Source organism: Dreissena polymorpha, chromosome 2 (assembly GCF_020536995.1).
Source record: "Dreissena polymorpha isolate Duluth1 chromosome 2, UMN_Dpol_1.0, whole genome shotgun sequence".
Lineage (NCBI taxonomy): Eukaryota > Metazoa > Mollusca > Bivalvia > Myida > Dreissenidae > Dreissena > Dreissena polymorpha.
Window position 1 is genome coordinate 32,976,470 of NC_068356.1, and position 17,849 is coordinate 32,994,318.

General features: G+C 34.8%; 1 protein-coding gene across 9 annotated transcripts in view; it reads right to left on the minus strand.

The window, feature by feature from the left end:
- The window catches only part of LOC127866516 (unconventional myosin-XV-like), a 153,295-nt gene that overhangs the window by 57,894 nt on the left and 77,552 nt on the right, over positions 1 to 17,849 (minus strand). For all 9 annotated transcript variants that reach the window (XM_052407080.1, XM_052407077.1, XM_052407076.1 and 6 more), the window contains 4 exons: positions 16,903 to 17,026; positions 13,225 to 13,400; positions 7,396 to 7,480; positions 4,153 to 4,242 (listed from right to left, as the gene is read on the minus strand). In XM_052407080.1, coding sequence (XP_052263040.1) covers positions 4,153 to 4,242; positions 7,396 to 7,480; positions 13,225 to 13,400; positions 16,903 to 17,026 — 475 coding nt within the window. The remainder of the gene's footprint in view (positions 1 to 4,152; positions 4,243 to 7,395; positions 7,481 to 13,224; positions 13,401 to 16,902; positions 17,027 to 17,849) is intronic.

Consider the following 17,849-nt stretch of genomic DNA (forward strand, 5'->3'; position numbering starts at 1 on the left):
GGTAGCTTACGAACATTTGTTACTATCATAAATATTTGACTTAAATATTCTTATATTCCTCGCTCCCCCCAAAAACAAAAACAAAATAAATAAGAAAAATGGGCAGTTGTTATATACAAAGCATAACAAATTATAGAGAGTTATAAAATGTGCCTGAATCTGTTGAAAAAGATTTGACCTACTTGAAAAAGTCAGTCAGTTTAATCACAAATCCAGATATATTTCTCTTGCACTTCTGACGCTGTCACTAACATATTTTTCCTATTTTAAAGATAAGCCATATTTATTAATAAATTATTTGTATCAGTTACTTTTCAAAATGCAGTTTCTTTCAAAAATGGGTGCTAAAATGTGATTTATAATAGTACAAAGTGCCATTTGATTGAAGTTGTTGTTGTTTAATTTAATTTATTTTTAGATTAAACAAGAGATGTGTTTGTCAGAAACACAATGCCCCCTAATGGCCGCTTTTAATCATTTTTTTGACCTTTGACCTTGAAGGATGACCTTGACTTTTCACCACAAAAAATGTGCAGCTCCATGAGATGCACATGCATGCCAAATATTAAGTTGCTATGTTCAATATTTCAAAAGTTATCGCAAAACTTTAACCAAGGTTGAAGTTTTGTGACAGATGGACGGACGGACGGACGGACTGACGGACGGACTGACGGACGGACGGACGGACGGACGGACGGACGGACGGACGGACGGACGGACGGACGGACGGACGGACGGACGGACGGACGGACGGACGGACGGACGGACGGACGGACGGACGGACGGACGGACGGACGGACGACGACAGACGACAGACAGACAGACAGACAGACAGACAGACAGACAGACAGACAGACAGACAGATAGACAGGCCAAAAACAATATGCCCCCAATCATCAAAAAACACAACATTTTTATACTGAACATAGAGGGTGGTTAATTTTTCAGAACATATTTGAGAAAACCACAAAATATGAATGAGTGCCAAGTTGTTGTTGTTTATCATTCACTGTCAGAAAAAAAAGAAAAAAAAACTTTCTTCTACGCAACATACAGGATGGTAATTTTTTATAGAACATGTTTTGCGGTGGAAACAACGCAATTGGAGGAGTGCAAAACATAATAAATAAAGTACAAATGAATTATCTGGCCCAAGATGTCTCTGATAAAGTGCAAAATAAAAAAACATCTTCTAATAAACAAACACAGTCCATCCTACAGATATCAGAGAAAAATGCTTTTATTGTTTTTGGAATATTTGAGTCTTATTCTGGAAAAACTGGTCTTAATGCATATGCATAAAGTGTTGTCTCAGATTAGTCTGTGCAGTCATAATCGTGCAGCAAAACAAGAGGACTTCATATGAGACTCAAATAGAGCACCACATAAATGGAGCAGTGATCTAGGAAAACTGGGCGTTATGCATGTGCATAAATGATTATTCCAAATTAGCCTTTGCAAAATGCACAGGCTAATCAGGGACAACTCTTTCCACATACACTGGATTTGTGATAAGAAGAGACCTCCTTTAAACATAAAATTTACTAAAAGCCGAAAGTGTCATACCTGATTAGGCCGTGCTGACTGCACGGGCAAGCCGAAAGTGTCATACCTGATTAGGCCGTGCTGACTGCACGGGCAAGCCGAAAGTGTCATACCTGATTAGGCCGTGCTGACTGCACGGGCTAATCAGGGATGTCAATATACACACATGAATTCAGCCGCAGTTTAATGCATAAAACCTGGGCCCCTATTATTCGGTCAGCCTTATGCAAAATCTACAATCTACTTGACAGGCATCATAATTCAGATGTTAAGGCAGCATGTCCAACTTCTTGACATTGGTCCAAGTTTTCTGGTGAGTGTTTGCAAGTACAGAGCTGTCAACGGTAAAATATGTGCACCAATAAGGACAGGGCCTCTCCCACTTCTGTCAGCTGCAGGCAGATACTTTAGTAACTACTTCACTTTGACTGGGGCAGGGTTGGGTGGAAAATATGAGCTTCAAAATAAATGGAGGCCCTAAGGGAGGGCTGGGCAGAAAAACTGTGTCAAGAATGTGGAAAAAAAACATGTAGGCTTTTGATGTAAGAAATAGTTGGTCATGTATATGATGTTGGCTTACTGGGTGTAATTCAAAGGCATAGTGGTACTTTAATTTTGTGAAACATTTTTAAGAAAAGAATGTATATTATGTATAGGCACAGAAATATTGTATAATCACACATTTTGAAATATGTTCGTAAATGTAAGACTATGCCAAAAACAAGATATGCATGAATTTTATAAAATATAGAAATGATGCTTTCCATCTGCTAAAGATAGTTGAAGTTCAAAAATTACTTTGATACAAGAGCTGTGTTTGTGAAACACAATGCCCCCAACTGCGACGCTTTGAAGCTGCATGGCAGCTATATTAGCAAAAAATGACCTTTGACCTTGAAGGATGACCTTGACCTTTCACCACTCAAAATGTGCAGCTCAATGAGATACATATGCATGCCAAATATCAAGTTGCTATCTTCAATAATGCAAAAGTTATGGCCAAGGTTAAAAGGTTAAAGTTTTGGGACAGACAGACAGTCAGACACATACAATGACAGACAGACAGGCCAAAAACAATATAACCCCAATCATTCGATCCGGAGGGGGGGGGGAAATCATGGAGATGCAAATTACAAACAAAGTTTGCTTAAACCTTGTGTGTCTCCATTTCCCAAGGCTATTAGGAGTTTGAAATTTGATTTATTGCTTTATAAATATGCTACAGTCCATTTTATGATATCATTAAATCATTATAAATATCTGCTCATTGTCAGTAAGCATAAACAAATTACTGATGAACATGGTTTAACATGAACAATATTGAGAAGTTATAATGTCATGAATGCTGCTTGTAAGAAATGACAGAGAATATTGAAAGTGTCCAGTTTTTTTTATGACATAAAACCTATACATAACAAATGCATAAATACTAAATATATGAAAATGCATTTACAGTAATGGAGAAAAACCTTAATTGTCTATTAATTATTAAGAATAATTCAGAGACATAAATTTGATATAGATTGGACATTTTATGTTTGCATTTATGTTAGAAAGAAACAATAGAAAAATTGTTGAGATTTGAAATTGGAGAGAGAAAAGATAGATTTTAGCCAGTCTCTGGGGAAACAGGGCTCAATCCAAATGTATTAACTACGTATAGTGTCAGAGAGTAGCAATTGGTGTCCACACTTGTGAATCAAGGACAACACTTTCCATCTACACTGGACATTTTGTTTGAAAGTGACATCTTTTCAACGAAAAATAACATAAGAGCAGAAAAAGTCGTCCCTAATTCACATGTTAATCTGGGACAATACTTAACAAACATGCATTCAGCCCAGTTTTCGAAGTGAGTAGCTCATTTACTTGTTGCTAAGATGGAAGGACTTTACAATCAAAATGAGAACTGGTTGCTTTATTATTGCATACAATATGGGATAGTTAAGTGTGACATGACCACGGCCATTAAGAATAACTGTAATCCAGATACAACAACTGTGGAAAAAAACATCAAATCTGTTGGAACAAAAAAAGCTGAACCCATTTATGTACAAATTATAGTTTCATTCAAATAATAATATAATTAACAAGGTAAGTGATTTTTTAAGGCTTTTAAATGGATCAGTTGCTTTGGATCTCCAGATTTTTGTGGTTTTCCAAAATCTGGCAAATTTGGGAGACAGTCCATTCAGATCTAGTTGATATCTCCTGAATTTAGCAGACAAAAACTGCATACCCAGTGTTACATGCATTCATCACACTCGCAAGTCACAGTGACTTTTACATGACAGGACATTGATCAGCTGTCAATCAAACCCTGGTCAACTGTCAGAACAAAGTGGTCTCCATGTATACTAATTGATAATTAAAACAAATCAATGTACAGCTCAAAATTAGGGTATAAAAGTGCATAACTGTCTGACAGCAAAGTTGCTGAAGTGACTGCGTACCTTCTTTTCCATGTAAATTTTATTTAATAAATAAGCTTGATGCATGATTTTTTTCCATACCATATTCTGATGCATCATACATGATACGTTTTGAATGATATTAAATCTGATGTTTAAGTAAACAAACTTTCATTCTAAATATTTTATGTTTTACCCTTCTTTCCATTTCAAGTTTTTGTCTCGCCTTCTCTTGTTGCTTAGCAATATGTTCTTGTTCAAGTTTGCGTTTGATTTCTTCTCGATTCTGAAGCAAAAAAGAGAAAACAATTGAGTGCACTTTATGTACAATGGAAAATTTCAAAGGGCCATAACTCTGTGAAAAATCATCCGACGAGAACCGGCTGCTTATATGCACATCTCCTCTTGGTAGTGAAGCTTCCCATAAATTTTCATTGAATTCCAGTCATTAGTTGCTGAGAAATCGCCCGGACAAGAATTGAACTACATGTACAGTTAATGGAAAATTTCAAAGGGCCATAAGTCTGTGAAAAATCATCCGACGAGAACCAGCTGGTAATATGCACATGTCCTCTTGGTAATGAAGCTTCCCATAAAGTTTAATTGAATTCTGGTCATTAATTGCTGAGAAATAGCCCGGACAAAAAATTGTGCACGGATGGACGGACACACGGACGGACTGACAGACGAAGCGGCGACTATATGCTCCCCCCCAACAATTTTGGGGAAGCATAATAAAAGATTATTGGAAATCAAGGAAACCTTATAATTCAATACATAAATTTAACATTGTTTGCATGGAACTAAATTAAAATACACAAACAAGGCTTTGAATTCCTTTTATGGCCTTGATTAAAACAAAAACATATACATTACTTTCTTACTTACTTACTTATACATGTGGTTATCTGCATTTAGATATTGAAATTTCTATTTCTTTAGCCTAATTTTGTTTGTTCTTGGTATACAACCTATACATTAAAACTTCAATGCCATGAAGTGCAAACCAATATAACATTGAAACAAAATAATTTAAATTCTTTGCCAGGGAAAATTAATAGGTAGTGAATTTTATCTTGATATCACAATAATGTTTTCAATCTGTTTACCAGTTGAATCACTATTGAGCAAATAGTAAAATCAAATGCACAAATAACAACAATATAAAAAAAACAATTAATCAACTGCAGTATCTAAAAGCGTGAAGAAATCTTCAATTAAATTGACAAAGACTAAAAGCTTTAAAAGCTTATTTGCCCCCAGGGTGTTTTAGGAATACAATATCATTGTAAAATCTTATGTTTTAGAGTGTCAACATAAGATTCTGAATTCATTTAATAATTATTCTGATACTTTCATTGAGTATAATGTATGGAAAATGTATATATTGGCCTGAATAAAACAGTATTCTTTACTAAGGGTAAGTTCATCTAACAGATCTTCTAAAAGTCAAGTTAAGCAAATGTCTTTCTGGAATAACAAATGCAAATAAATGAGTGAAATTTAAAACCATAATCAAAACACTATATTTTATCTGCCAATTTATTCAAGCAAATCGACTTAATTCCTATTTTGAAGCACTGGAATCCCCTGCACAGCACAATAAGTGTTCAAATGCCTAACATGCATTGTTTATAGTCTTAAAAAAAAATAAAATGGCAAGAATGTGCAGAGTTCTGGGAAAAACGGGCTTAATGTTTGTGACTAAAATTTTGTCCCTGATTAACCTGTGCAGTCCACAAAGGTTCATCAGGGACAACACTTTCAGCCTAGACTGGATATTTGTTTAGAAGAGACTTCCTGTAACAAAAAAATTCATGCAGGCAGAAATTGTCGTCCATGATTGGTCTGTGCGGATTGCACAGGCTAATCAGGGCCAAAACTTTCAGCACGTGCATGAAGGCCCACTTTCCCAGAATGCAACTCAGAGTATTGCAAGGCTGGTGAGCTCGGCAGACAGGCATAATTAGTCTTGTACATAAATTCAAATTTTATTGAGGATTTTGGAATAATAACATTATTATGTATAGATTTATTGTTATTCAGTTGTTTATCGGCAAATATTGTTCTACGTCATAGTCGGTTTTTCCTGTAAAGAATACCTCTTAAGTGACATTTTACATGACTGGGATATGCATAACTTTCACGCAATATATCTAAGATACATATTAAAGATCTATAATACAGAGATGCATGCTGTTGGAGCTGTGAACAGAGTACACAAACTAGCAAAATTTGAATCACCACTAAGTTTATCTATTTTGTGATTTTGAGTTTTAGTGTTAAAAAAAAAATTGCACTGTCTTGTTTGATTAACATAATGTTTTCATGACATTTTTGCAATAATCAGCATCAAAACCACAAAATAATATATGTTTACAATATAATACAATTTGCATATTTCAACAAATTATCAAATTATAGATGTTTAGTAATTCTTTGTATATATCAATTGATATTGTTTTGGAATATTAAACACAAAAATATCTTTTAAATATTACGACTTGTAATTTTGCGATTTTGAACAAAGCATCATTCTAACACGGAACGCGACTTGTTTTCTATAGACAAAGAAGGAAATCAAGTGTGGGTTATTCTGCAATAACTTATGGGCGGAGCTTAATGTTTCGAAAATAGTTCCGAATAGAATCTAAATAAAGAAAATAATGCAGTAAAATGCACGTGCTAAAACCCGCTCTAAAAGAAATGCAAATGAAACAACAAATTGTATATTTGGTGATAAGTGGCTATCACGCCTACAAAGAATGTTATTTGTTAGGAAACATAATTAGGAAAACATTTATAGCATGTCAGCTTTTCAGTAGCATCAATAAACGTGACGTCATTAAATTTCTACGATTGATGTTTTCAATGAAAGTGACGTCATTTGCAAAATATTTATGAATGAAAACGACGTCATATGTTTGTACAATTCAATGACGTCACATAATAGTGAACTTTGTACTAAGATGGGCGGAGTATTGAAAAATATAGTTCAAGTTCTAAAGCTTGGACCAAATCAATCAGAATCGTGTTAGAATCGAAATAATATTTTTCTATGATGGTTTGTTGTCGAATAACCCACAGTAAGTTGTATAGATGCGTGTTATCAAATCACTCGTGCTTCGCACTCGTGATTTAATTCCTACGCATCTATACTCCTTACTGTGGGTTATTCGACAACAAACCATGATAGAAAAATATTATTTCTTAAATAATACATATATTTTATAAACTTTATATACTTTACCCTAAAATTTCTTTGCAGACACAAAAGCTTCTTACATAGTTTTCCAAAAAGAAGAAACACCAGTAAAAAAAAATAGATATACAGATTGTATTACTCTGGAGAAGAACTTTACAAATAAAGTTACACAATATTTTTTAGACAATCAAATTATTAAAATTGAAATCTTTTTTTCAGAAAGATGATAATTACCTTCAGATATTTTTTGTGCTGCCTGTGCATCCGAAACTGAGCCTGTGCCCGTATAATTCCATTATGAACGGCTATGTAGCGTTTTCTGTAACAGACAATAGTGTATCAAATGTCACCCAAATACACACTTCTGTGAATTCCCAGCCTTTTCCAAACACACTTCATACAAACTGGGTCTAAATATCCTTGATGACGAAATATCAATTCCAATTTAGAAATAATAAGTAAATTTACACAATTAAAAACTGTCTTCAAATTTTCCGAAAAATAATTCCACCCTAACAAAGTGCAGGTTAGTCCAAACTGTCAAGCAACTGAATAATCCTCAGGTCCACACTTTCGGACTCATCTATTTGATCAAAGTGCCCCTAGACAATCGTAGGATGTCATCCGCCAAGTACTTACACCTTAAAAACTGAGAAAACCTGTCGGCTCTCAACCCTCTCACTTTGTTGGCCCGCATGATTAATTATGGGTGGTTACATCTTGTTACTTGCTTAGTGCAGTGACAACTTTAATCTAGCAAAACCTGAATGAAAAAATGAATTTCTGATCTATTTTTGCAATTTCGAATATCATGCTGGATATTTGCATGTATAAAACCATTTTAAAACAGATAACTTAGAAAAAAAGTATGCAATAATCCAAATAAAAGAAAATAATAAGCAAAAGTCCACATTTTGTCCAGAGTACAGTTATGCTCTTACACACATGTAAATGACAAAGATACCTAAAGCAAAATGTTTAGGACCTGATTAAAATTGTCAACAAAATTTGGTCACAATGTCAGCTGGCAAAACAATTAATGTCTAAATAATTTTGTCAAGATAAAACATGGAATGTCAACATAGCTGCATAATTTAATATGACACATCAAACCATTTGTTAAATTCCAAGAAGAAGAATGAAACTTTCATGAACTTACAAATTAAATAATTGCTAGACAGAAAAGCAAGAGAGAAGTTCTACAATATAATTAAATACAATATGTAATAAAATATTATTGCATTCAAAGGCACACAAGAATGAACCATCATCTTACAAAATTACACAATAAGTATCTTGGGTAACTTGAAGGGCATTTTGATGGTATATCCTATATATATAATAGCATGTTAAAGCAACACATGCATGAAATGTAGTTTATTCTTTTATAGCAAAAAAATCATTTGTTTAGCATATCAGCCATTCCAATGTTAGATACTATGACAGATGGGGATTTCTTAAGGATAGGCTTCATTAAACAATGATATTTTTATCATTAGGATAGGCTTCATTTAACAATGATATGTTTATCATTAGGATAGGCTTCATTAAACAATGATATGTTTATCATAAGAATATGGTTCATTTAACAATGGTATGCTCATCATTAGGATAGGCATCATTAAACAATTATTGTTTATCATTAGGATAGACGTCATTAACCAATGATATGCTTATCATAAGGATAGGCTTTTTTAACAATGTCATGCTTATCATTAGGATAGGCTTCATTTAACAATGATATGTTAATCATTAGGATAAATTTCATTTAACAATGATATGCTTATCATTAGGATAGGCATCATAAAAAAAGATTTTTTTATTATTAGGATAGGCTTCATTTAACAATGCTATTGTGATCATAAGAATAGCTTTCAATAAACAATAATATGGTTATCATTAGGATAGGCTTCATTAAAAAAGATATGTTTATCATTAGGATAGACTTCATTAAACAATGATATGGTTATCATTAGAATAGGCATCATTATACAATGATATGTTTATCATTAGGATAGGGTTCATTTAAGAATGATATGCTTATCATTAGGATAGGCATCATTAAACAATGTTATGCTTATCATTAGGATAGGCTTCATTAAACAATGATATGTTTATCATTAGGATAGACTTCATTAAACAATGAATTGTTTATCATAAGAATAGGCTTCATTAAACAATGATATGTTTATCATTAGGATATGGTTCACTTAACAATGATATGTTTATCATTAGGATAGGCTTCAGTCAACAATGGTATGTTTATCATAAGGATAGTCTTTATTTAACAACGATATGTTTATCATTAGGATAGGCTTCATAAAACAATAATATGGTTATCATTGGGATAGACTTCATTTAACAATGATTTGCTTATCATTAGGATAGGCTTCATTTAACAATGATATGTTAATAATTAGGATAGACTTCATTTAACAATGATATGCTTATAATTAGGATGTACTTCATGAAACAATGATATGGTTATCATTAGGATAGATTTAATTTAACAATGATATGCTTATCATTAGAATAGGCTTCACTAAACAGTGATATGGTTATCATTAGGATTGGCTTCTTTTAACAATGATATTTGGATCATAAGGATAACTTTCATTAAAAAATAATATGGTTATCATTAGGATAGGCTTCATTAAAAAGAGATATGTTTATCATTAAGATATGCTTCATTAAACAATGATATGGTTATCATTAAGATATGCTTCATTAAACCATGATATGGTTATCATTAGGATTCACTTCATTAAACAATGATATGGTTATCATTAGGATATGCTTCATTAAACAATGATATGGTTATCATTATGATAATCTTCATTAAAAAAATATATGGTTATCATTAGGATACGCTTCATTGAACAATGATATGGTTATTATAATAATAGGCTTCTTTCCTTTAAGTGTAATTATGTGTAACCAACAACCTAAATGCTGAAGATACGGACATACATGTTTCCACAACCAATACAACACAAATGCCTCGGCATCAATTGCACAAGTTGGACAGGCCAGGCAACAGATACAAGTTACACCCTAGAGAGCTTGTGACAACTGAGTCGTGCTGACAATAAATGATGCAATTAGACCTGTCTACACCACCTTGCATACCAGGCAATAGCCTCTCAATCCCCAACAACAAAATAAAAACATCTTTCCTCAAGAAAAGTCATAAAATACATATAGTTTCACAAACCAGGTCATTCATTCATATACGAATTATGGATGCAGCATAAACTATAGTCATTATATGCTTATGTACCCTTCCTATGTCTTGTTTTATATATAGGACATTATTTATGGATGTTACACAAATATTTTTTTTTATAAATTATGTTGCATTAGAAACTTGACATTTATGTAAAATGACAGCCTCATGAACAAAATGCGTGTGCACATGCTCATGCGGTTTATGCTGTTTACCCTTCAACGAATATTCATACATAATTATAAACTGACCAAGAAAATGAGAAAACTTTATTTTTTCATGTGCAAATCCTGTCAACAATGTTCTACTATGGAAACAAGAAACCGTCAGAGACGGGTGATGCTCCGTTGTTTTTTTGTAACAATATTGCACTATACATTCAGATAAAAGAAAACGTCTAGAGGGCACAGTAGTTGGAGGAACAATAATTTTTTTATATAAAATTTCAAAGGGTCATAACTCTGTGAAAAATCATCCGACCAGAACCCGCTGATAATATGCACATCTCCTCTTAATAGTGAAGCTTCCTATAAAGTTTCATTGAATTCAGGTCATTAGTTGCTGAGAAATAGCCCGGACAAGAATTGCACTATATGTACAGTTAATGGAAATTTTCAAAGGGCCATAACTCTGTGAAAAATCATCCGACCACAACCCGCTGATAATATGCACATCTCCTCTTGGTAGTGAAGCTTCCCATAAAGTTTCATTGAATTCCGGTCATTAGTTGCTGAGAAATAGCCCGGACAAGAATTGCACTATATGTACAGTTAATGCAAAATTTCAAAGGGCCATAACTCTGTGAAAAATTATGCGACCAGAACCCGCTGATAATATGCACATCTCCTCTTGGTAGTGAAGCTTCCCATAAAGTTTCATTGAATTCCAGTCATTAGTTGCTGAGAAATAGCCCGGACAAAAAAATGTGCACGGACGGACACACAGACGGACGGACAGACGAAGCGGCGACTATGTGCTCCCCCCAAAAATTTTTGGGGGAGCATAAAAATGTAGATTACATAAACACTCATTACATTGCATAAATCATGTGCAAAACGGTCATGCATGCTAGGGATTTCCACACGGATGTAAACAATGTTTCAATTAAATAATATACATCTGAACTGAGAAATAATATCGTACAAACAATCAACACAATCATTCCCAGGCTTCAATAAATGCTCAATTATTGAAAAGTATATCGAAATAAATACAAATAAAACATCACATTGATTGCAAACAACTCAAGGCTTAAATCAGTCAATTACTTAAAATTATCTTATGTTTGTCTTAAAATAAACATTTATAATGAAGTGACAGGATTGTATTTAAACAGAATGTTCATTCAACTTTAATTTCTCAATAGCATTATTCTAACTCATTAAAATACAAACCGCAATGCCCTGAGGCAAATTAAAGAAACAACTGTCTTGTCAGAAACTGACATATATTCATGTAGTTTTAATTTATAAATTAAGACAATTATACAATGCCATACAGCAATAAGTTCTCACATCGTTTAACAAATTCTAGCCGATATACAAGAAGATGAAAATAAACTGAGAAATGTACAAACTAATTGATATCACACTGGTACAAAATTTGATTTACATAGTTCCAACATATGTTCCTTGGATTCACTAAATTGTCTCATGCAAATGTCTTATTTTTACATTAGTGTCAAAGTAAAAGTATGACATGTATTGCTCAATTTGTAAGGACATTAGAGTATTTCTATGGGGAAACAGGGCTTTACGCATGTGCATAATGTCGCCCTATGTATGTCCTCAGAGACGAAACTAAAAGCACAAGCAGTAAGCCCTGTTTTCCTGAAGCATGGCTCATTTACATGATTATGAAGACTCATCCTGTACACAGAAATACCACATGCTCAAGGATAACGTGAGATATTTGTCCAAATGTATGCCCACTACGTGCAGCCAAGTCGTCAATATGTTCTATTTTTAAATATAACTTTTTGGAAGTCCCTGTGAATTCGATCTTTGATCTCTTGATCTCAAAATCACTAGGATCATTCCTTTCTCAAGACTAAACAGAATAATTGTTAATGCATGCTTTAGGTAAAGAATCCTTTAGCTATTGTGTGCAGTTTTCATTTAATGAGCCCCTGTGACCTTGACCTTTGTCTTCCTTTCCTTGCAAGTAAGCAGCATACCAATTTAGGTCAATGTGTTCCCTAGATATAATGAGGAAATGAATTTTACAAGTGCAATGAACCATGATTTTTTACCTATAGCCCTTAAAATCCACAGTGCCTTCCTTTCTGCCCATTTAAACATCATATCAATTTGCATTATTGGATGTCAAAGTGTTATCAAGATATTTTGTGGAAACAAAAGGGAATAATGACAGACCTATAGACTGACTGACTGCCTGACAGACAGAGGAGGAAAAGCATTAATTACTGCACCACTTCTTCAAAGCAGGACAGGAAAACGTTCTTACTTCTTACTGGTTTCAATGACTTCATAATACAAAAGACCATGGAAGGAACCTCATGATAATTATATTGTAAACAAATTAAAACAGGTATTTATCCTTGCTTCATATATATTTGCTAAATAATTCTGAGGTTTAAAAACAGACTTTGAATCATGTGTATTTTATACAAATGAGCCTAACACTGGGCTTAATGCATTTGCATATGGTATCATGCCAGATTAGCCTCTGCAGTCAGCACAGGCTAATTAGGGACAATTCTTTCCGCCTAGACAGGATTTTAATAAGAAGACACTTCCTCTAATCTGGGACGACACTTTACCCTCATGCCTTAAAAACAGTTTTCCCAGAACACAGCTCAAAAATACTTGTCTCACCTTGCTAGATGCATTTTGATGGCAGCCTGCACTCTGTGTGCCCTCTCAATGTACTGCCGGAACTTCCTGCGCGCCAGGTACATCCTCATAAACTTCTGTATGTGCTGGGTGGCGCGGGTGTGCAGCTTTCGGGCCTCAAGGTCAAGCTGCTGCTCTAGTTTCTCCTTCATAAACACCTGCGAATCAGACGGGAAATATGGAATAGCAGGGGCAGTTTCAAGGGTAGTTTGTTTGAAATTTGGATACCCATGGCCCGAATTGGGTTGACTTGATGTTTCCATGAACTGAAATGTTTCAGACGGGAAATATGGAATAGCGGGGGCTTTTTCAACAGTATTTTGCTCACGATTTGGGTACCCAAGGCCCGAATGTGATGTTTCCATAAACTGAAATGTGTCACTTCTGCTGTTCTGGGGTGGAGAGACGGCGTAGAACAGTTCGTCTGCAGAATGACTAATCATGTAATATACTTGTTTTTTAGAAACGTTCGAATCTTCTTCACTTTTTGTAACAGTGATTGCCTCTGGAAAATTTTCATAAACTGGTGTGGTTAGGTTTGATAATGATCTACACCTAGTTGGGTGTATCTCCCTTTTCCGTCTTAGAGGAACAACTGGTTCCTGATTGTCTTCAGGCCAAGTATTCAGTGTTTGACTATCCGTCTTCTCATGGTTTGAAATTTGCTGCAGATATTCAGAAGATGTGCCAGCAGCCTTGTCTTGAAACTTTGATAACGTCTTTGTCAGTAGCACTTGATGATCATCCAGTATACTGTAGTCATTTTCTCCAGCCATTTTTTTATGTTTTAAATTTAAGTCTAGGTCAGAATTAAAGCCATCGCTATCCAAATCGTCGTCAGATTCAAAATCAAATTCTTTCAACAGGGCTTCAATGCTTGAATGCAATGATTTTCTGTCCATTTCTGAAGAACTCGAGTCACTATCTCTTTTGTTCCTTTTAATGTCCACATCATCAAAAGGACTGTCAGGCATCTTACGCAGGACTTCTTCATTTTCATAAGACCCTGGCATTTGCAAGTTATTAAAGTTGTTTTCATAACTGGCGGTCTTGTGGTGAAACACATGTTCATGCTTTTCTGTATCAGGCATTTTCTTCATAATTTCTTCATTTTCATAACCGTCCCCTTGCAATTTCTGTGAGATTTCGTTCTCATAAGAATTTCGTCTGCCCATACCAAAGTTTTTTCCAAGGTGAAACAATTCAGATGCAGTTTTCTTATGCATTCTTTCAGCTTCTTGAGTATCATTTTGTTTCACAATCTTCTGCATTTTTGCTGATTTGCCCAATTGTTTAATAAATGTCAATTTATGCTCATCTTTCGAACTAGAACCGTCAAAGCCATCTAGAAACACATTGTCATTCATGTCTGCACAGCTTAAAACTTCCGGCTCAACATCTCTGTCTTTGACATAAGACGAGTCCTTGAGAACGTCCTTGAAAATGTCCAAGTGACTCCTTGACTTTTGTCTCAGAGCCAGTGAGTTCTCCAGAGCCTCTCTGACAGCTTTGTCATCAACAGCTTCAGTCTCAAGCATAAAGTTTGGATATGAAGCCTGTCTTTTAGAAACTGATCCGCTCATGTCAGAGTTACCTGTATTTGAATCGGTTAAATTACTCAACTCTCTATGCAGCAGGAGATTCTTGTTGGATTTTCTAATTTTTGGTGACTTGTTAAATTTCTCTTTCTTCTTTTTACTCCGCTTAGGTGGTATAGGACTCTCTTTCTTGTCAGTTTGAGAATCCATATCATCTTTGTATGGTTTCGTGGTGCGGATGAGACGAATCGGAGAATCTTGCAAGGGGGGTGGAAAGTTGTGGCCTGGTAAGTATTCATGCCTTTTTTGGTGTAGACTATGATTCAAGCTTTCATATTTTTCAAACTGCTTTGTAGTTTGCTCTTTTCCATGAAATTTCCTCATTAAAGGTGCTCCGTTGCTTGATGAATCCCTTAAATGGGCACCAGAGGAATAGGGCACGTAAGGCACTGGACTGTAGGCGTACGCATTTGCAAATAAGTGGGCCTGTGGCGGTATATACATTCCCTTGATTCTACGGTGAGCACGAGGAGACTTGGGTTGGTGGTCATGACGACTGTGTAGTCCAAAGTACTCATATGGGCTTTCTACTGCAGGCCTGCCCGGGTCTCTACCTCCTGAGAACACCCACCGAGACACGTTGCTGTACACAGGATAGTGGGACATCTTCAATATCAGCTGTATATGAGAATCCTTTTATGATTTTATTCTTATCTCCATAAGATGGAGCAACCGTGCATGGTTGTTTACTTCAAACAAAGTTAATTTCTATAATAATCCAATTCTTTTACTTGAAGAGTTCATCCTTGCTAAGAGATCATTGAAGACCGTCCTTTTTCTGTATACAGACACTTTACAGTGAAATGTCACTATATTTATTCTTCATTACTCCCCAAACATGCAGGTGTTCATCATACACAAAACCCTTTTGTCAATCATTTTTAACATACTCCTGGTTCAAACCACACTCTAATTTTCAGATTAAAACAAAAGTCGATCCCAAAATTACCGTACATATTGAGCCATTAAAATTCATCATCCATCACAGTGAACAATTGTTCATAAAATTCAGTTAGCAGTGAAGTGTAACAGATTAATTACTGTCTTTTTACTCATGCCTTAAAAGAACGTCAATAGCTATTTTGAATTAAAACAATTTGTATCAAATTATCACGGTTGTTATATGAAATCCCTATCACAATAAATCCATATATCAACGCTGTCATGTATCATCCTTCATCAACACACGCTCTCAGGACTTTTATGATGACCACTAGGTGACAATTATCAAACAATATTTGATATAACTAACATCAGAAATCTTATTCTGCTTGTAAAATGATTTTGAAAGATGAGCATTAAGATTCCAGTTTTTTAGTTCATCAATGATGTTCAATATCATTTTAATAGAACAATTGTTTAAAGACTTAACATTTTAAAAGCATATGAAAAGTCATGTGCCTCCTTACTTATTATTCAGTAACTGTCATCATAAAAGTGACTCAACTTTCAAAGCACACACTATAAATGTCATTCAAACTAAACTAAAATATAAAATTATGATAGGCACAATACACAATAGAAAGCTAAAAATGTGACTTGTTTTAAAGTGGCTTTGCTGCACATCTGAAACCAATTTTATAAAATGCTTAATAAATTATAAATGTTTATTCTGTACAGCTAAATTGAAATGTTTTAAAATATAACATTATGGACACATAAATCTCCTAGGACACTGCAGATTGCTTTTCAAAATTGAATGTGAAACTATTGTATACCTGACATAAAAACATTGTGCACATAAAACAGTCTTGCACTTCATGAATATATATCAGACTCATTCCGGGAAAGCTGGGCTTAATGCATGTGCCTCAAGAGTTGTCCCAGATTAGCCCATGCACTTTGCACAGGCAAATCAGGGACAACAGTTTCCGCTTAAACTGGATTTTCCCTCAGAAAAGACTTCCTTTAAACAAAAAAATCCATAAAAGCGGAATGTGTTGTCCATTATTAGCCTGAGCAGAATGGACGGGCTAATCTTGGACGGCACTTTACGCACATGAATTAAGCCCTGTTTTCACCAATTGGGGCACCTATAAATGTGACGCCATGTGTGTCATACCTTGGTTGCCCCTATCCGGCACAGGGGTCTCAGGTCAGCAGGCTGGGTCTTGAGGATCATGAGGCACACGTCAGTCGGTAGGTGGGTCACATGGATCTTCTCTCCCCGCAACAAGCACCGATACCTGTGCGATGCAAAAGCATAGTTAATCACATTAATTTTGGTCCCTATAATGCCTTTAAAGGTGCTTTTGATCATATAAGCACATCTGCTAAAAATTATTCTTGATTTTCTTAAATTAGGCAGTAGTTCAAAATTTTCAGTTGTTACAGCCTACAATATTGCTAAAGTGTGAATTTTATTGGTTTCAACATAGATTTTTTGTATACAAATTTATGACGTTTCATGAAATCTACATTTGTACTTTCAGCATTCTTATATTGCATGGGTACACTTTACGGCTGACAATATAGTCATATCACAAAAACTGTGAATGTTCTTTTATCATAAACACTGTTATATATAATAAAAGTTTATTAAATTTCTCGTTGTTAAAATTTATTAAAGTTTATAACTATGAAACCATTTGTAAAACAAGAGTGCCAAACTGTCACAAGATACGCCTGTTCGAAGGTTTTGGGCACCATGCTCAATGCTTGAAATGCACTAAGTGACCTCGAGACCTAGTTATTAACCCCGCATGACCCATATTTGAACTTGACCTAGATATCATTTAGATGTAACATCTGACTAAATTTGGTGAAGATCAGATGAAAACTACTTCAATTAGAGAGCGGACACCATGCTAAATGCTTGAAATGCACTAAGTGACCTCGTGACCTCGTTTTTGACCTGGCGTGACCCATATTCGAACTTGACCTACATATCATCTAGACACAACTTCTGACCACATTTGGTGAAGATCGGGTGAAAACTACTTTAATTAGAGAGCGGACACCATGCTTAATCCTTGAAATGCACTAAGTGACACTGTGACCTAGTTTTTG